General features: G+C 52.3%; 2 protein-coding genes across 4 annotated transcripts in view; one reads left to right on the top strand and one right to left on the bottom strand.

The window, feature by feature from the left end:
* Positions 1–2,198, top strand: part of AMFR (autocrine motility factor receptor) — a 29,437-nt gene extending 27,239 nt beyond the window's left edge. Inside the window, exon 14 of the mRNA XM_082769790.1 lies at positions 611–2,198. Coding sequence (XP_082625916.1) covers positions 611–758 — 148 coding nt within the window. The 3' untranslated portion in view covers positions 759–2,198. The remainder of the gene's footprint in view (positions 1–610) is intronic.
* A 2,633-nt stretch (positions 2,199–4,831) lies between these two features.
* Positions 4,832–20,353, bottom strand: part of GNAO1 (G protein subunit alpha o1) — a gene marked incomplete at its 5' end in the record, with an annotated part of 129,380 nt that continues 113,858 nt past the window's right edge. The window contains 3 exons of one of the 3 annotated variants that reach the window (XR_014318337.1): positions 9,245–10,082; positions 10,482–10,966; positions 15,943–17,004. Coding sequence is in view for 1 of the 3 variants with exons in the window: in XM_082769981.1 (XP_082626107.1) it covers positions 6,092–6,279; positions 8,195–8,348 (342 nt within the window). Of the gene's footprint in view, positions 6,280–8,194; positions 8,349–9,244; positions 10,083–10,481; positions 17,005–20,353 lie in introns of those variants that run through there. The other 2 variants (XM_082769981.1, XR_014318336.1) reach the window with 2 other exon arrangements.

The following is a 20,353-nucleotide window of genomic DNA, read 5'->3' as shown; positions in this document are numbered from 1 at the left end:
ATAGGCTTTCTCCCAAAACAATTTTTTTCTTTGAAAAATGTTTTTTAGAGAAACAAAAGCATTTTTGATGTTGTGATCACTAGTTCCTTATTTGTGTTGGAGAGCTGTGGAAGTGCAAACTACTGTATTTTGTCACTACCTGCAAAAATGGGTTGGGCTATTAACTCTGGATGCTGCTTCCCTGTATTTCTGTGTTACCTGAGGCTTTGCAGCTGAAGTGCCCTTCCTTCGAAGGCTTACTTCTTGTCAGTGACTGACTTCTTGGGGTAGACACCACCTGCACCTGGAATGTGCAGGTGGAATAATGGAGACACAGAGACTCAGTAACTCACCTGAAGTCTCAGTGAGCTGCTCTGGGTTATGAGTAGATCTCAGACCTCTAGAACCAGCTCCCACTCATATGCACAAGGATCTTGCACTGGGTTTCTCGCACTCTGTGCAGTGTGCCATGGGCTGTCTTTGAGTACAGAGCCTGTGTGTGCTTGCACGGTATTTTCCAGCTTTCAGTATGCCTTAACCCCCACCTTGCTTCCTGGATGTACCAGCTGAGTATTTTCCAGAGCCAAATGAGGTGGGCTCTGCTCACCCATCTTCCTTTTTCCTCTTGTAGGCGTTACTTAAACAAAACCTCTGACGAGGAGCTGACCACAGAGAAGCCCTCGCTGCCCGAGGGAGCCTCCGCCGACCCTGTCACCCTGCGCCGCAGGACTCTAGCTGCCGCCGCTGAACGGAGACTTCAGATGCAGCAAAACTCTTAGCGCTCGCTGCTTCTCCTTCCTCCTCCTCCTCGTGAGCAATGTTGAATAAATAAATGAAATACAAAAAAAACCCTGCGCTTTCTATACCAGCAGGAAAGTGTCACTTCAGAGTTCAGCTAGCTGTGCTGCCGAGTGAGCTGGCTGCCTCTCTGCTGTATAAAGCATGTGGTCTAATAATGTTTGGACAGCTGACAAATTAACCTTTTTTGTAATATTTTCTATGTGACATTGATCCCCTCCACAAACAAAGGCGATTTGTAAACCTCGGGCATGATTTCTGCAGCTAGCGTGAGGTGTGAGGCTGACTGCACCGCAGAAGCTGGGGAAAGTGTGTTTGAAATGAGCAGCTCTGGGTGCAGGTCACAGAGGGCACTGGCAAGTTCAGCTTGAGACCAGGGAGAGTTATTCCAAGAGGGGAAGAAAGCTTAGAAATTTGCAGCAAACCCTGCGTTAGATGAGCAGGTCCCTGCTCTTAGGTTCCTGCTCGTATCGAGAGTGAAGGAAGGGTGCTCTGCGGGCCAGCTGGAAGGGCTGGAGTGGTATCGCTGGGAAGTCAGGGCTTAGGCTGGATGGAAGCTGTCTAGCTACATAATGTAGAAAAAAATGAAATCATGAATTGTGCAGCAAAGTGCTAATTCGCATTGATTCCAGCATAAACTAGTTTGTTTACCATTGCTGGGCTCTTCTGCACTGGCAGACTTGTAGTTCTGCTCACTCCCCGGGGCTGTGCTATTTTCCCTTGTCTTTTATGGCCAGAAAGAAGCGAGAGACTGGGAGGAAGCGAGTGTTGAAGAAGGGGCGCAAGGGGAGGCTGTTGCCCCTGGCATTCAGTGTTACGTTAAGCCGATGGAGTACAATCGAAAAGCCTGCCTGTTTCGGACTTCAGAGCAACATGGATGGACTTCAAGGAAGAGGCTGGAGATAGCTCTGATATCTTGCTTTTTTATTTCATTTTTAACCCCACGACTTCACCACGAGACTAGAAGAATTGGGGCAGCTGGGCCTTAGGCAGGCTGCAATCCAATCTGCTAACCTGTGATTTTTCTAAAGAACTTTTGACACGAGATGCACTTGGAACCGGCAATGCTAGCTTGCATAGTTGAATTTTACATGGCAGCGACTTAATTCTTAAATTCCTGATGAGTGACTTCTAGCATCACTGCCCTTTAGAAGGAGCCCAGTATTATCTAGAATTGTTGGTAACTTTTTTTACTGTTGGTTTTTAGGGACATTTAAAGGTGAACTTAATGAAAGGAGTTGCATTGATGTTTAGGTGAAAATAATTTATTTCAATAAAACTTTTTGGGAAGCCTTACCTTGCAATGCTGTTAGTAAACTTCAAAGAATTTTTTTGAGATCATTGGTTTTGCTCAGAGCACAGCTGTTTGTTTTTATTGTTTAAAAAAAAAAATAAAATCTTGGTCAGTGTTGGAAATTGTTTGGAAATTTCTGTAGTGTGTCTTATGTTCCTGGCATGTGTTTGGTTTGTAAATGCAGCACTCGCACTTTCGTCGTGACAGGAAGGGGGACCAAAGGGAACACAGCGGGTTTAGGGAAGGTTTTTCCAAGCCCTCGGTTGTAGACCAGTTACTGGGACTGGAATCCAGCCATGCTGTGAGCATGAAGTTGGAAGAGAAATAGTATCTGGAGGACTGTAAAAATGAAGCAGGGTTTTGAACTGTCTGATTGACCGCCCCAGCATTTATCACCACACACTCACAAAAACTGTTCCCTGGCTTCTGATGTCAGTGCTGGTCTGGGAAGATACCAGCAAAGTGGCTGCCCATGGCCAGCACCCTTCTCCCTTTGTGCTGAGGGCCCTGCTGTGGGTTGTGTGAATCTGGTGGCAGCTTTGATCCCTTCATCATCATCCCGTGGCTGCTCCAAAGCAGAAGGTGAGCTGGTCTTGCACAAACCCCTCTTGCTGTGGAGCCTCCAGTGGCTGAGCTCAGAGTGGGGGTGAGCAAAGGGGGCGCCCGGTTCGTGTGGTGGAGGCGAGTGTCCTGGAGCTGAAACCAGGAGCGGAGGGAGAGCTTCAGAGACCCCTGGGCAATTCCTCGTGGATTCATCTCCTCCTCTTGTGTTCCTGACCGCCTGCGGGTGGCTTTCCCCTTCATCCTGCTCCCTGGTGGCTCCCTCTGGTGCTGGCCCTGGCCAGCTGTGGGACGGCATCCGAGTGATGTTGGTGCTGAGGGTGCATTAGGGCAGGGGTCAGTGGTGGTCTCTTGGCTCCGCTTCCCTGGAAAGGGAGAAGCTCACTTGGCTTTCCCTGAATCGATGCGAGCCGCATCTGTCCCACCAGAGCACCACAACCAGCAGGAACCGTGAAGAAATAACTTCACCAGTGTGGGACGGAGTGCCTGATCTAGCCCAGCTTCCCCTGCTCCATCCAGTTCTGTGTCCTGGGCAGCTCGGGGTGCACCCGAGGCAGCGGTGACCCCCTCCCCATGGCCCAGTGGGGTTCGAAAGTGTTCCTCCACCTCCTGGGCAGCTCCAGCCCTGCTCCAGCCAAGCCCCCAGTGCCTGCTGCCTGCTACCGGGGCCCTGCAGGGTGCCCGGCCTCTGGCGCCCCTTGGGCCATGAGCTTGGTGGCTCTCGGTGCTCCCTGCCCCTCGCTGGGCTTTCTGCTCTGGCTGAGAGCTGAGAACCCGCTGAGAACCCGCATCCTGCCCCGGGATGAATGCAGCTGGGGCCTGGATGAGGCGTGAGGGCCTGAGGCCGCGCAGAGCCCCCCTCACACCCGGCCGCAGCCAGCGTGGCGAGGCCGTCCCGCTGCGTGTGAAGATGTTGGGGTGTGCCGGGTGTCCCTGCTGGCACAGGGAAGCCCATCTCTGCTTCGGAACTGTGTCTGCTGCTGTCCCAGGCACGAGCGAAGCGCTGAAAACGGCCAGGCTGTCCGCAGGCTCTGCCCTGCACCACACCTTGAGGGGATTTTCGCAGCCCGCACAAACAGCCAGGGCTTGGGTTGCCGCGGTTCTCCTCCTCGCCATGCCAGCCCCAGGCAGTTTGGCCTCACGTGCACAAACAGCAGCTTTAGCAGGTGAAAATCGCTTTGCTGCGATTGTCCCCCAAGGCGTGCTCCTAGTCCCAGCAGATGCCTTCTGCTGCTTCTCTGGGGCAGTTTGTGGGGAGCGAGCGAAACAGCCCCAAAAAGTGCCCTCGAGCTCAGTCCTGGGGTCTGCCCTCGGCCCAAAGCTGCCCAAAGCCTCGCAGGGGTCGAGCTGTGCTCCCTCGGCCTCCCGGTCACCCTGGCAGCGGGGTGAAGGCGATTTTGGATAAAATTACTGTTCACATGGGGTGGGAGCAACAACCAGGCAGGTCCCACACCCCACAAAAAGCCTAATTTTTCCTGACCACCCTGCACCAAGCAGCATCAGTGTGGGTTGGTTCTTTCAGCATTGCAAAAAAAAAGGTGATTTTTAATTCTTTTTTTTGCATTTTTTTCCTTCCCTTAGAAAGGCAAAGCGAAGCGGGAGCGCGGCGAAAGAAGCAGCCGGAGACGCGGGAGGGGAGAGCCCGGGGTACAGACAAACATTCTCTTTATTGAGCTACACATGAATTTTCCATTAGTCAGAGAAAGAGATTGGCAGTGTGTAATATATCACAGAAACCTCACTGATTGGTAATAGAAAGGCTTAGAAAGACCTGGCGCTTTATATATATATATATATAATATTTTTAGTTTCCTCTTTATTTATTCATTTTCTTTTAAACAGGTGTGACTGCTCTTCTTCAGCAAAGATAACTCTTAAAAGTGAAACCGTGAAGACGTCTGGTTACTAATCAAAGTAGAAATGGTGAAGGATTGGTCATGAAAACTGTGGCTTTAATGTAAACACTACATTCGATTTTTTTTTTTATTTTTTTTTTTACTTTTTGTGGTTTTGTGTGTTTTTTAAAATTTTTAAATTATTTTCATTCTCTCTTTTTTGTATTTTTGTCTTTTTTTTTGTTTGTTTTTAAAGTTTTTTTCTTTTTTTTCTTTTTTTCTTTTTTTTGCAGCACAAACATCCCCACATGAGAAAAAACACCATTCACTAAAAGGGAGGACATGGGGTGGGGGGGAGAGAGGGAAGGGGGGGAGAAAAAAGCAGCACAAAAAAGCATTCACTGGAAAGGGTTAAAAATGAATAAAATGAATAAAAACAAAACAAAAAGAAAAAAAAAAAAAAAAAAAAAGAAAAAATATGTATATATGTATAACCCCTCCCCGAAGCCCCCAAATCAACCCCGAATGGGAAAATAAAGACGCGGAAGCTGGTCTGGTGTGAAACACGGGGTTTTTGGGAGCGGAGGTGGAGGCCGGGCAGGGCTGTGCTTCTGGATACGGGCCGGAGGCTGAACGAGGCGCCGGAGCCAGGAGGGGATGGAAAAAATGGGGGAAAAAACCCCGGAATGGAGAGCGCCGCCGGCCGCACCCCTGGCTCCCGGCTGGGGAGGGATTTACCTAAAGTGAGGTGGAAAATTTAAAAAACGAAACGAAACCAAAAAGCCCCAAAAGAGGGGAGCGAACGCCAGCTCGTCCCTGCCCGCACGGAGGATGCGCCGCCGCGCTTTCTGCCCAAAACAGCCGGGAAAAGGGAAATGGGAAAAGATCTTTTGTTTGTTTGTTTCCCTTTTTAGCTAGGACGCACGGCGAGGAGGGAGTTCTTTTTTTTTTTTTTTTTTTTTTTTCTTTTTTCTTTTTATCCTATTTCCCTCTTTTTTTTTTTTTTCTTTTTTTTTTATTAAAAATAACATCCTTGAGCTTCCCGCCGCAGCGGCTGACCCTGGCCGCGGGGCACTGGAAATAAAACCGGTTCATCGTAAGAAGAAGAAGTCAAAAAAGAGAAAAAAAACAAACAAACGAACCAAAACTACCGAAAATAACCCAAACCCGCTCAAAGACGCGCCGGGAGGAGATGCTCCCCCCCGAGAGCACCGGCACGGGGCCGCGGGCAGGATCCGGCCCCAGCCCCACCGGGGGGTGGCCAGAGCTGGAGGTGCCCCAAAACCCCCGGGGCGCCCCCAGCTGAGGCCAGGGACCCCCCTTCTGCCCACAGCTCTTTGAGACAAACTAAAAAGGTGGTCGTGGATTTGTTTTTTTTATATATATATATACGTATATATATAATTTTCCTTATGCCTTTTTATTTACCAACTTGCATGATTATGATTACGATTTTTTTTTTAAATTTTATTATTTTTTCTTTTTTTTTTTCCTCTCGTTCGGTTTGGTTGTTTCTTTCGTTTCGCTTGGTGTGTGTAAGTGTGTGTGTGTGTGTGCGTGCGCGTGGCCGCGTCGCTTCTCTTCTGCTTCGCCCCTCTCCCCGCGCCGCCGCGGCCGCGGGGGCTCAGTACAAGCCGCAGCCCCGCAGGTTGTTGGCGATGATGATGTCGGTGACGGCGTCGAAGACCACCTGGATGTTGTTCGTGTCCGTGGCGCACGTCATGTGGCAGTAAATCTCCTTGTTGGGCGAGCGGTTTTTGCTCTCGAATTGTGCTTGGATGTAGGCAGCCGCGTCCTCGTAGGTGTTGGGACCTGCGGGCACAGGGGGGGACAGCGCGGGGGGCGTCAGGGACAGGCACCGCCACCCCCCTGCCACGCTGCTGGAAAAGTATTTTGTCTTGAAAAGAGCAGGCAAAACCCCTTTTAGTCCTTTTTTTTTTTTTTAACCCAGGTGAGATTTTTTTCCAGCAGCCCATCAGTGTGGCCCTGGGTCTCAGCCTTGCTCCCCAGCATCTGAGGGGCATCACACCGAGCCCCCCTGGCACAAGCAGGCACAACACCCATGGTGCTGCCACCACAAGCTGGGAGCAGGGGTTACCCTTTCCCCTTATCCCTCCCCTTTCCCAAAATTTTCCCCTATTTCCCCCACAATCTACCCCTTTTCCTCCCACATTTCCCCATTTTTCCCCCTTTTCCCTTTCTTTTTCCCCCAAATCACGAGCACCTGGGCTCTGCCTCCCCACCTCCCTCCCCAGGTGTCGCTGCTTTGCCCTCCCCGCCCCGCTCCTCTGTTTCCCCCCGGTGAAGGCAGGCAGCCCCCAGCTGCCCCTGCCTGGGCTGGAGGGATGCTCGGTGGTCCCTGAGGGATGCTCATCTTGGCCCCAGGTGAGTCCCCGGAGCACATCCCGCTGTGCACAGGGGTGAAAGGCCGGGGGGCCACATGCCCCCCGGTCAGGCAGGCAGGGCCTGGGAGCACTGGGTGCCCTCTCCAGCATCACCCATGGGTGCCCTCAGGGGGAAGCTGGGGCTGAACAGGAGCTTGCTCCAGGAGTTTGGGATGGGTGAGGGGCAGCCAGTGGGGCTGGAGCCCCTTGGGGATGTGTTGCTGTCTGTTGGCTTGGCCCCCTTGGGGAGTTTTGCTCCAGCATTGTGAGCTGGAGGTGGGGGGCAGCTGAGTCCAAAAATGTGCATTATTTTATTAAGCTGCTTATGGCAGTGAGAGTGGCTGCACCTGGCCCCTCACGGAGAGCCACAAAGCCTGAATTATGCCCCTGAAATCGCCTTTGGAAGAGCAGCTATTATCTGGAGATTTACTTTCCTTTTCCATCTCGATGCTTCCCCTCCTTCCTGGTGCAGGTGGGGGCTGGAGGCGTGGGGAGGTGACCGGGTGCCATCAGGCTGCCCCCATTAGGGCAGCAGGAGCTGGGAGGTGCTGAAAAGCTCCCGGGTGGCTTTGGACATCCCAGCACGTGGCTTGGGAAGGGGAAAAGCTGCTGCATGCTGGTGGTGCTGTGAAGCCTCCAGGGGATGCTGGTGCCTTGTGCTGCTGGGGGCCGGGGCCAGCCCCTGGGTGCTGGGCGACGCTGCTGACATCAGGTGGGGTGAGGGTCAGGAAAAAAAACACTATCAGAGTGGATTTCTTTCTACAGCGGTGTCTTGATTCCATTTCCTCTGAGCTGAGTTGATTTCACTCACAAGCTGGTATAATTCCCGAGTGATTTCACCCATTTCTGTTGTGACGGGGCTCCTCCCTTCCAGTGGTGTGCCCCGTGTGAGGGGACACAGGCGGGAGCCCCATCTTCAAGGCCCTCTCGTCTCCGCTCCTGCAGCTGCACTCCAGGCCCAGTCAGCAAACCCTAGGGAAGGCTGAGCGTCCTCTGGTGGGTCTCGTGGCCTTGGTTTTCCTCTCCTTCCATGCCCAGTGCTTTCCCTTTGCTGGCTTTTCTTGCTTTTCTCACTCCCCTTGGTGGGACCGCAGGGGTCGTGCTCCAGAGAGCTGCTGTTCCTCTGGGGATGCACCAGGAGCTCTCTGCCCTGATGGCTGCTCTTGTGCTCTTGCCACAAGAATTCCCTAAACACAAGCCATGGCTCAACCCCAAGAGGTGCCCCTTGGGGTGCTGGGGCCATCCCATGGATTGGAGGTGGGCAGTGCGATCGCTGCCCTGTGAAGGCGATGGGTGCCCCCGTCCCCCCACACCCCGTGGTGCGGCGCGGCCCCGGCACGTACCTGTGTATTCGGGGAAGCAGATGGTCAGAGGAGACTTCTTGATCTTCTCGGCAAATAGGTCTTTCTTGTTGAGGAAGAGAATGATGGAGGTATCAATGAAGAATTTGTTGTTACAGATGGAGTCGAAGAGCATGAGAGATTCGTGCATGCGGTTCTGCAGCAGGGAGCACGCGGGGAGGAGAGAGAGGAGAGAAAGGCAAAGAGAGAGAAAGAGTTAGAGGAGAGGAGGACTTCTTCTTCCACTGCACTGAAATGGTTAGAAAGCAAAACCTCAGTGAGACAGGGCTGGATTGAGCTGGGGGCACAGGAAGGGGAGGCCGGGTGTGGAGGCCGCGGCCTGTGCTGGGCCTCCCTGCCGGCTGCTCCAGCAGGGGCAGGTGCTGGGGTTTTAGGTTAGTGGGGGGAAGAAAATCATTCACTCATCCCTTTAAAGAGATGTCCTGTCCCTGCTGGGCCCTTCTGCCCCTTGTGAGGCCTTCCACCTCCACAGACACCGTGGTGGAGGCTGGGGGGCACCAAGGAGCCCAGCAGGGTGTGTATGGGCTGCATCATGGAGGAGCCTTAGCAGGGATGTGGAGGCAACTGTTAAGACCTTCTTTATTTTTAATTATCCTTTCCAAAGCTCCACTTGGAGCCTGTTTTCCCCAAGCTACAGGAGCTGTTGGCAGAGAGGAGGCAGAGTGGACAGAGGGAGAGGAGAGAAGGAGGCGAGGTGGGGTGAGGTGAGGCTCCTCCGCCAGCTCGGTGCAGGCTTGGGGGCAGCCGCACGCTGCTGGTAGTGAGAGGGGAGGGAAGGCAGGGCACAGCTCTCAGATCCACCTCCATCATTAACTTACTCTGGAAATTAGCACGAAGCCATGCCCAGCCGCTCCACGGCAAAATCCAGGAGAGGCCGCAGGCACCGCAGTGCTCGTGGACGCCCAGCACAGCCGGGGTGGCTCGGGCTTGCCTGGATTCATGAGAGCACACGTGTTTGCTAATGAAATGATGACCCAATTACACATTTTGGAGTTTTCCATGAATGTTTTATTAGTGAGTCATTTTCTTAGCTACACTCTGACTGCAGCTTTTGCATGCAAAATTTAGCAGATGTCTGATTTCATCTTGAAAGGCTTTGAGATTACGCTGTTGTTTCCTTGGCAAGGAGTAGCTGTGAATGCCAAGTAGTCGCTTTCCAAAGCTTCTGGACCTCATTTGATCGTTATCTTTTTTTTTTTTTTAAGGAACTTTTTTAATGGGAAAGCAGGAAAACCACCGCAGATGGATGTGGCTCTTCTTGCCTTGATCGAATGGCCTTTGCAAAAAACGCTGGGTCTTGAGGCTTTGGTGGCAAGTAGCTGGGTGGGTTTTAGTTGGTTTCAGCTCTTTGTTCATCCCGTTTTGTTCCATAAATGCGTGTTAAAGAAAGGAGTGCTGCTGGAGGAGCAGCTGAAACAAACAAAAGCTGTGCCTGGGGGAATCCAAGCCCCAATGCAAAGATAACCCTGGTAATTTCTGAGCCCTGGATATCTGAGCAGGATGGCATCCCGGGGGAGATCTTACGGGATCCCTCATACAAATAGCAAAGGCAAATCCCTTCTCCCTGAGCCGGTCGTCATCTTCAGAGCTGGCCTGAGATCCTGCCTGGGCTGCAGGCTGGGAGGTTCGGGAGCTGCTGAGGCCGGGTCCAGCTGAAGTTACACCACTGAAAACTGGTGAAGTCAACAGGAATAACATCTAACTTCCCATGTTTGGGCTGATGGAAAATTTTCCCTTGCTGTCTTCGAGTTTGTATTTGTGCTTTCTGTTCCTTGCCTCCAGTGATGGAAGCCCTTTGGTTCAGACACAAAAGAGCAAACTGACACGAGTTATTTTGAAGGGACCGAGAGGTGCTCCGAGTATTGTGTCACTGCAATGGGGAGAAAGCACGACTTACTGAAACGAACCAGAAATAGCTCTTTTGTCGCTGTGCTGATTGATGGAGGAAAAGCAATGCAAAACTTGCTGCTTGTAACAATTTGCAACCACGACATGAGAGGAAAGCTCGGGGAAGCGGGGACACTGCCAACAAGCAAAGGACACCAGCCATGCTGCCCACATCACCCCGCTTTACTTAAATGGCTTTCATGCAGGTGCTTGGATCAGATAAACACCACAGACAAGCTTCGAGCAGATAAAAGATCAAAAAGATCACAGCCAAATGTCAGATCTTTAAGGCAGAAGGGGTCAGGGTGGAGGTGGCTGCTCTCATGCCCCGGTGTTGTTGTACTTGGTAGCGAGTGGCACAGATACATAGGCGATCACTCACCTTTTGGGCTGATCCTTCTCAAATTCCTTATTGCCAGGTGAGTGAGGCTGACGGACAACTGCCATGGGCTGGACGGACAGACAGATGCTCTGCCATGGCTTCGGCAGTGCCGCAGGACGGTGACAGACAGCACGGAGCAGCAGGGCCGAGAAAAAGCAGCGCACGCTCAAGGGAGACACAATAAAACCCTCTCACGCTAGAAAAGAGCTGGCACTTTATTAACATTTTGTAACTAATAAATACATTACCGACAGCCAATAAATTATTACAATCGCTAACGCTCTATGAAACCAACGGACAGTCACTCTTCGTACAAAATTACAGTTAATACAGGCTGGGCCATCGAACATGCAGGAGGAACGGCTCGGCGGGGGGGCGGCACGAGGGGGCCCCCGGCGATCCGTCGGGAAGAGGTCGGTGGCGGAGAGGGGACAGCGGGCAGGGCGGCCCCGAGGCACGGTGATGGTCACTGTTCCCTTGTTGAGCTGGAGGGAGGGGAAAGGGAGGCGGGGGGTGAGGGCTGAGGGTGTTAAATGGGGTTTTAATGGGGTGGTGCCTTGTCTTTAAACATGATGTGTGTGTGAGGCGGAGAGGGTGAGGCTGTCCTGGGTGAGCTGTGGTCCTGGAGCTGGGCTGGGGAGGGCTTGGGGGGATGTGGGGATCCTAGAAAATTAGAGGGGTTGGCACAGCCCTGCGGAGAGGGTGGTGAGGACCTCGTGCTGGTACCTGCTGCACTCTCCTCTCTCCACCTGGAGCCTGGTGTTCGGAGGCAGAGCCTCCTGCCAGCGCCACGGGACAGCCAGGGTTTGGTTGTGAGACTGACATGAAGGCTCTGTCAGGGTGGGTGATGCAGCTGTGGCTTCTGACTTTTTTTGGGGTGCAATATTGCAAATCGCAGAGGGAGAAGGTCCCAGCAGGGGACCTGAGTTGGCTTCTCCCAGCTGTGGGGTGCCAGCTGGGAGGCTCTGGTCCTCCTCCAGCAGATGCATTGGCCTTCAAGGGCCAGCACGTGTGCCCTGCCAGGGGCAGCATGGATCGAGATCTCCCCAGAGCCCACAGGCTGCTGGCTCGGACACGAGCAGTCCTGGGAGAAGTCCCTCTCTATGGCCACATTCTCAGCACAGCCTCCTATATAGGTCACGTACCTCTATCTGTCAGCATCCATTACACTGTGTCATCGCAGGCGCTCAGAAATTACCATCTGCACTCGAGTCTCGGGGCTCCTGGGGAGTGTTTCTGGCTGCTCTTTCCTCAGGGGAAATGGAGGCAAGACCACGGTCTGCCCTTCTGGGCAGCCTGTGCTGGGCTGTGCCCGATGGGGTAGGGAGCATTTCCTGGCTGGTTTGGGGTGGTGCTGTGCTGCACCGTCCCTGCTGACCTGCACACTTCCACTAATGGGTATTTCAGGCTCCTTGGATGTGGTTGGGGAGTTTTTGGTCATAAGCCTGAAGCCAAACCTGGCCCATGACAAAGACATAGATGTACCAGAGCTGCTTGTACCTAACAGAGCTGATGCTCGGCCTCGTTCCCAGGAGCTCTGCCACAAATATCTCACGTGCTGTGGTGCAGGGTCTGGCAAACTGGGGTGTTCTGGCAAAAGAACATCTTACGGGGCTAACCCTCACCTCTTGAGGACCACTCCTGGCCTGGAAGCAAAGCCTGTTCCATGCCACGATCAATTAAAGGCACTGGATGTATTTTAGCACATGGTACAGTATAGGCTGCTCTTGTTAATACCTCTAGTGTCCTTTAAAACAAAATTGTGTGTCCTGAGGACGTCCTCTGAGGATGTCCTCCCCTCCGTGGAGGTCCAGGCTGTGGTCCAGCACTGGAGCCTGGGATTTGCCCACATTGTGCTGCACCTGGACCCTGTGCCTTGCTGGGAAAGTAAGGAGAGCCCTGAGCCAGGGCGAGGGTGAGCAGCGAATTCTCACAAACTCCTGATAGAGGTGGGAGTACTGGAAATTGTCTTTTGGAGGCTGCTGGGCACCGCAGGAGGCAGTGGCAGCAGGGATGTGCCCATGCTAGCAGACGGGCGGCCAGATGGACCTGCAGAGAGCTTGCGCTTCCCTGGGCCACCCCTGAAAGCCAGAGCATGGTAAGAAAAAGCTGGCCTTTGGGACAGGGAGCTGTGTGTGCAGCTGTGCTCCCCTGGCCTGTATTTATTGCTGTAAGCCCCGCTGCTGCTGCCTCCTATGCGAGGTGGTGGCACATCCCAGTGCCTCATCTAGGGGTTCATTGCAAGCTTTGCCTTCCAGGGGTTTCTCTATTCTGTTGAAATTGCTTTTTAAATAAGGGTCCTACGGGAATTTTTTCATCCTGTGTATCCACACACCTGACCCTCTCGTTGCTGATGGAGCACGAGGAGGGTTTCTGTCTGTCTGCTGCTGCCCGAAGCTCACTGTGACTTGTCAGAGCTGCCCTGAACGCGGTGCCACGTGGATGCTGCTGCTGGACCGGGTCATTAAAACCTGCATCCACTGAGCCACCAGCAGGCAGGCCAAAATCAGGCACCGTTTGCACGTTCCCCTATTAGCTCTGAAGGGTACACGCAACATTTCTAGGCAATTCCTGCAAGGACTGCCGGGGTTGAGGACTGAGAAAAAGCACCGGGCAAAAAAATTGCCTGCGAAAGGCACATCTGTCAGAAAGGGCCTGGGAGGGATGCAGGAACCCAGCGGTGAGTAATGCTTTGGCAGGCGTTCTTGGAGACAAAAAAAAAAACACCTATACAAGGCCATCAAGTGGGAAAAATAGTAGTGTTTAACGCTGAAAGCATTTCATCTTTCAAACACCGTTTCAAGCCTTTGTCAGTTAATCCTCACGACACTTCTGTGAGGGAGGGAATGTCAGCAGCAGCAGCTGAAATGAAGCTTTAGATGTACAATATGCCAAAGAAAATGAAAGAAAAGGCTCAGTGTGTCAACATTTCCTCCTCTTTTTCTCCCCTGCGTCCCTGCGGAGTGCCAGCTGGGGATGATAACCAACTGCCTGGGGATGCTGCCGGGGCTGGGTGGCTTTGCACCTCCTGGTCCCCTTTTGGGGTGCCCAAATCCAGCCCAACGCAGGGTGTGAGAGCACCTGGCAGGACGGGTGGCACAGCTGCATTTAGCAGAGTGGGGCTAATTCAGATTTTCTTCCCCAAAATACTCCTGCACGCTTTATGCTGGAAACTCCTGGAGCTTTGGCTTGGTTTTGCCTTCAGTGGGGACAGCTTCTGTTACGTGCTGGATCGGAGGAAATGTCACGCACAGCGAGGGGTGGAAATAGAAAGCCTCCCAGCTCCTAGAGCTGCTGATCAAATTATTCTGATGGAGCTTCCTAAAGCGCTGCTCTGCTGCCCGTGTAGGCACCAGTGCACTGCTGTTCACAGCTTCACCCTGGGTCTGGCAATAACGTGCACTTTAGGTATCAAATGTAACTAATGTGCAGCTTCCTAGCCCTTATCTTGATGCTCAGTGCAGGTGAACATCACCCGAGCAAGCTCCAGGAGCCTCCCTGTCGACCTGGGTCCCTCCAGCTAATTTCCTGCCTCCTTCCATGCCAGGAGCACCATCCAGCTGCTGTTGTGCACTGCCTTGAAAAGCAAAGCATGGCGATGAGTTAATTTGATAACCTCAGGCTGCCGTGCAAGAAGAAGGCTCTGCATCGGGCGGAGGGGAAGTTTGTGCAGACCTGAGTCCTGCATATTTCTCTTTCATATTCAGTGCCTGTTGAGGCACTCAGCTCCTCTTCCTGCAAGAAGCAGAAGGCTGGTGGCATTTTACTGTCATTCCCTTGGCTTTAGTCTGGGGGTGAGAGCTCAGCATGCCTAGAAATCTTTCTGAGGCTGGGGCAGGCAGCTGGTACCTCCTAGGGAACCAGAGAGAACTGGGCACGTGTTGAAAACCCTTTATTTGAGGATCCTTCCCCCGACTCTGAAATTCTTGGGCTAAAACAAAGCTACGTGCAGGTGCCTCGTGTTCAGGGCTCCTTTTGGCTGATGGCTGTGCAGCAGCGTGCTGGCACTGTGGAGGGGCTGGGGGCTGCCAGAGGACTTTAAGGCTGAGATTCCTCTGACTCTGCCAGAGGAATTTAAGGCTGAGATGGTGAAGAGAAAGGTGGCTTGTGCCGGAGCAGAGACCTGGTGTTATGGCTGGGAGCATCCAGCAGAGGAGCAGCGAGCCCTCCCTGTGCAATGTGAAACAGTTCTATAATTACATGTTAATTAAGGGGGTGCTGACACAGCTGTGAGCCACGCGATGGGGTGAGGTGGGTGAGCGCCACCCTGCTTTCCTCCTGCCCTGCATCCTGGGGTTCTGTCAGACCCCCGCCAGCACTGTCCCTGGCAGAGCACAGCCTCGGATGGTGAAACCCCTCCAGCCTCCTGGGAACGCTTCTCTTCCCATCTTCCCTTCCTCCCTGCTGCCTCAACCTGCCTCATCTCCCTTCTGCAACTTCTGCCCCAAACCGAGCCCCCCAGACCCCCAGCTCCTGTCCCCTCCGTCCCTTCCTACCTGCTCCTCATCCTGCCTCCCGCAGCCCCGCTCACCTGGCCCCTCGCCTTTGGGCTGTGCTGCTTTGGCCTGCTCTCACGTCGCCTCTCCTGGGTGGGCACAGCAAGAAAACAGCCGTTCTCCTGCTCAGATGTGGCACTGGAGGAGTCCCAGACCTCTCGAGAGCTGAAAGCAAGCCCTGGTGGGGGCTCTGAGGAGAGGGCAGCTGGACTCGTGGCTGTCCTGGAAAGACTCTCGCTCGTGGACTTCCACGAGAGGCAGGGAAGGAGCTGGGAGGTGGCTGTCTCACTTTGGGGTGGACTATTAAGGGTCCCTCTGTGTTCCCAGAGGTCACACCTGACCTCTCAGGCTCCCCCTCCAACTTCACCTGGAGCTTGTGGCGATGGCAGGCCACACGTGCCCCAGCCCAGCCTTGCTCATCCTTCCCTCTGTGCCCACACCTTCTGTCATGCTGGGTGCTGCTCTCATCCTTTCCACATCTTCCCCGCCTTTCCTTCCTTCCTTTCCTCTCTCCCTTGCACTTGTCCTTCCTGCTCCATCACTTGGCACAAATCAGCTCCCTGAGCCTTCCCTCCCTGTTAATAAACCACCCCTCGTGCTTTGGATATGGGTAAAGAGGTGACCCGGTGGGGGCACCAAACCTGGAGCCACCTCTCCTGGATGCTCAGGGAGGAGGTGACACGAGCCACCTGCTTCTGCTCAGCCAGGAGGCTCCGGTTGGAGGCCTAGGGGCATTTACATGAGCCAAAGGGATCCCTCGCACCCCACCATCACCCAAACCTGGTGAGGTTTCCAAAATCACCCCTCTATATTTTAGGTACGTGAAGGTCAAACCCTGGCTTTGTGGGGACGGCGAGGGCTGTGCCTTGCCATGAGCATCCCTGGTGCTGACTGTGGTGCACACGCAGCCCCGAATGGGACACATCCTGCCTCAACTGCATGGCACACAGGGAAATCCCCGTCACCTGCTGGCCACGGGCATCCTCACGGAATCATCTAGGTTGGAAGAGCCCTCCAAGGTCACCATCCTCGTTACAGCCCAGCCCGCTCCGTGCAGCAGCTCCGCGGGACGGGAGTAAGATCCGGGTTACTGAGAACACTAGGCAGATTTTAACGTTAATTTTGGAAAACTGGAGGTAAAACTGTTACTGGTAATGAATGCTTTTAGGCAATGCTTAGTAGGTTTTGTTACTGCGTCCGTCTTAGACACCAGCACAACTCGGTATGGCTGTTTCACTTGTTCAAAGAGCTGGCTGAAAAAAGGGAGCATGTACAAAGCCAGGCTGCCGGGGCTGCGTTCAGCACCCCCTCTGGCTCTGGGGTGGGAACTGGAGCCACAGGGTACCTTCAAAATGATCACGTGTCTAGTACTTCTCAAACAAATAATAATTGTGAAAAAAGATAAATAAGGAGAATTACAAATATCCCTTAATTTCAAGGGAAAAAAAAAAAAAAGAGGTTTTGGTTCCAAACTATGCTGTTGCTGACAAATATTTTAAGGCTTTGAGTTTTTCTTTTTTTGTAAATGGAGTATTTCTGGTTTTTGGCAGTTGAAATGCACTTTGTGGGAAATGTATTAGCTCCCTCTACAGCACTGTGAATTGGAACGGAAGAGTAGAAAGAGGCAGCGCGGGGAATTCACCCAAAATAAACCAAAACAAAATCAAACGGGGCTGGGGGGAGGCAGAACTTGCTGCAGAGTTTCCTGGGGCAGAAGGAGGGGTTTACGTACTCCTTCCTCATCGCCTTCCGAGGAGGAGGAGAAGAAAGAGAGAGGACCTGTCCGCGGGGCTGCGGGCGCTCCTGGCGGCTGCGAGGAGAGGAGGGGAGGAGAGGGCTTTAGTAGAGTCCGCATCCCCGCAGGTTGTTGGCGATGATGACATCCGTGACGGCGTCGAAGACGAACTGGATGTTGTTGGTGTCGGTGGCGCAGGTGATGTGCGTGTAGATCTCCTTGTTGGGGGACTTGTTCTTGCTCTCGTACTGAGCCTGGATGTAAGCCACTGCCTCGGTGAAAGAGTTGGGGCCTGCGAGAGAGCCGAGAGGAGAGGAAAAAAGAGGAGGTTAAAGCAGTCCCATAGCCCTACATCTGCAGGGGGAGGGTTAGCATCTGCTGACACCACGAGCAGCACGCTGTGTAGGAATGAGGGGGGCTCGCAGGGCTTGTGGGGGTCCAGCTGCCACCACGTGCAGGGAACTGGTCCCAGGGATGAGCCTGTGCAGCCCTGTGCTGCGAGGAAGAGGATGGCTCCACCTAAGCCATCTCAGCCCTGGCTTTGTGCGGGGCTGCTGTTCGTCACGCACGGAGGGGAAATGGGTGAGGGAGAGAGCGCAGGCTCTTGGGCAGCCTGTGACGAGAAACCCAAAATAAACTCCTCACGATGGTGACAAAAAAAGGAGTTAAAAAAACCTGCCAGGAATGTGGTAAGTACTTGACCTGGTGAAAAGGTTGTAATTTTTTTCCTTTTTTAGACTTTTTTTTTGATTAAAATGTCAGCTTTTAATGGAAAAGAGGAGTTAAAACATCCACGAATTGGGGACAGCAATGGTAGCCGTGTCCTCCTTTCCCTGAACTGCTAAGAGAAAAGGATTTGAAAAGAACTAACCTGTGTTACAGAGAAATGTGGCATTTTTCTTTCTTTTTTTTTTTTCCCACAAAAACCAAAAATGCTAACTCAAAATATCCTTTTTTTTCATGAACCAGGATTGCAGCACCCTCTGCTAAAGCTGTGGCTAAAATCATGCCACCAAGAGTGGCTTGTTCTGATGTACGTAGGTGTCTGTGCCAAACCCCAGCTCTTACACATCAGGTTTTGTGTTGAAAAGCTACAAAATGAGTGGCTACACAACAGAGAAGATCCTTTTTCATTTGGGCAGACTCGACACTGGCTAACACACACACAGCTCCCCAGGGCACGTGCTTAGACCTGGTCAACCTAACTTCTCCTGGCCCTCGGAGGGACCCAAGCTGGAGGGACCCTCGATGGGGCTTTAGTGGTGGGAAACGTTGGTAGGGGCTGGAGAGAACATTCTGGAAGTAAGATGAGCAAAATACCAGGAGCAGGCTGTTGCACGAGGATCGGTGTAAAGAATTTGGGACTAGATCCACACACAGTATGCAAACGGGAGGCATTTTATGAAAGGGAAGTTGGGCTCTTAAAAAACTGAGGGTTTAGATCCCTTCTGAGCTAGCAGGGAATCACTAAGGCCAGCTTGGTTTAAAATGTGCCCTGGATTCTGCTGCTGCTTTGCTTAGTATTGTGGATTAGTTAAAAGCATGGGTGAATTAAGGGGATGGAAACAGTCAGTGCTCAAGCACGCAGCGAGTGAATTTGTGAATGCAGTCTTCTAATAATTCTCTGTCAGCAGAACTAATGGACATTAGAAACTTCATTTTATTAAAAGCATTTTGTGTAACCAACTTTTGATGTTAGAAGCCCGCCTGTTTGATTTATGGGCTTTCATCAAATATTTCTTTTTAGCTCCAGGGCAGCTGTGCCCTTAATGCTGCTTTTTCACCAGGTCACCAGGCCAACTGCAGGCGTTTCTTGGTGGGCTCTCTTTGATATGTACGAAGCAGACTTCTGAGGGCCTCATCCTCCGAGCCTCCCCTGGCTGATTCCTTCGTGGCCGAGGAGCCATGGTCAGCAAAGCACGAGGGAGAGAGCTGAAGGGATCTGCCTGGGTCTAAAGTCTGGGCTTAATGTTAGCACGTGCTGACCTCTGTCTTGTGACAGGACTGCTGGGCGCCTCTGGGTGAGGCATTCCTCACCGCTGGCTCACCTCCCTGTTGGAGCAGAACCAGGACTTTCAGTGCCTTGGTGAAGAACGGGAGGGGATCTTGTGGGGCGTTTTAAAAGGCTGAGGGATAAGCTTGCAGCTCAGCTCTCATTTTCCTGAAGAGGAATGCTTCTCCACCCCCCCCCTGTGCCCCAGCCCAGCCCTCTGCAGTGGTACAAGAGAGAAAAGAGCTCTGGGGCTGGTCATTGTGATGAGTCCCAGCTTACAGAATGGCACCTCGAGGGAATTTAATGCAAGTTTGGGGTACTCTGAGAACTGAGGAGGACTGCTTTGGTTCACAGCCTTGTACTGAAGAGCTTTATGTTTGTTTTCCTCTGCTGAGAACGTAGCCACATGTGTACCAGGGTCTGCCTCCCACACTGAACTCATCTCTTGAGCTGGAATAATTTAGGGATGAAAAATTAAATCTGAGACTACAATCCCTGCTGTTCTTGTATCTCGACCAGCCGAAGCTTGTAAGAATATTATTTCAGTGCAGGGTTACTGGGAGACTGCAGCAAAGATTAACAAAATCAGGTCCGCAAAATGTGAAGAAGAAAGAGTGAAAGGTGCAGGTTCACTTCACTGGGAAAAGGGAAAAAAAGGAAGAGGGTATAAGAAAAAACCTTCCAGTATAAAAAAGTGCAGCTATAAAGAAGGTGGTGTGCAGCTGCTCTACAAGCCATCCAAAAGAGGGCAAGCAACAACCTCCTCTGCAACCAAGAAAAATTTGGGGCTGGCACTATTGTGAACTGTAAAGACTGAAATTTCCATTATTAGATCTTTAAGACAAACGTGCCAGGAATATTTTGGTTCTGTCTGGACCAAGGGGACAATTAGCTGGCCAAAATTCCAAACCTTCCCCAGAGAGGAAGCCTACAGATGTTCTTCTGAACTCAATCAGAGTCATTCAGCTCCACATTCATCTCCCGTTCAGCCCGAAGGAGCAAGGGTGGATCGCTCCTGCCTATTTGTAGGGAAAATCCAGTGCTTGGTGATAAGAAGCTCTGGTTAATAATTTGCTGGCCTGCCCAGAAATGTGACACTCTTGGTACTCCCGGCTCTCAGCTACGTTTTCTGACAAAGAGATCTGGTTCTCTGTCTGTCAGCTTGATTCATCTGGATGTCTCCGGTGAGCTTAAATAATTCATGACGATAAAAGTTTATTTTTATGCTCTCTTGGAATGGTAATGAGGGTTTGTGGAAGCTGGCGCGATGCAGCGGGAAGCAGCGGGGTGCAGCTGCAGACTTCGCATGGGTGATGTATGCTCATCATTAGCGGGTCAGATGCCAGGCAGCCAGCAGGAGCGAGGGCTTCTTGCATGCTGCCCTGTTGCAGAGCCCCAGCTCTGATTTCTGAGCATCATCACAGCCTCTTTCTCCCCAGCAAGGCTCAGGGCATGGCTTGCCATGGCTCCTCTGTGCCTGTGCTATGGGTTACGAGGTGTGTGTGGCACAAGGAAATCAAGCACCTGTTTGAACTTGCATTTAACTGGAAGAGTTTTTGTGTCCAGATGCTTGATGTTAGCAAGACTGAGAGTGAAACTGGGGGTCTCCCAAACTAATGGGACAAAACTTCTACAGCTTGGGCTGAAG

The sequence above is a fragment of the Aythya marila genome, assembly GCF_965140915.1.
Source record: "Aythya marila genome assembly, chromosome: 12".
Classification (NCBI taxonomy): Eukaryota; Metazoa; Chordata; class Aves; order Anseriformes; family Anatidae; genus Aythya; species Aythya marila.
Note: the sequence above shows the minus strand (reverse complement) of the source record. Positions and strands in the feature narration are given on the sequence as shown.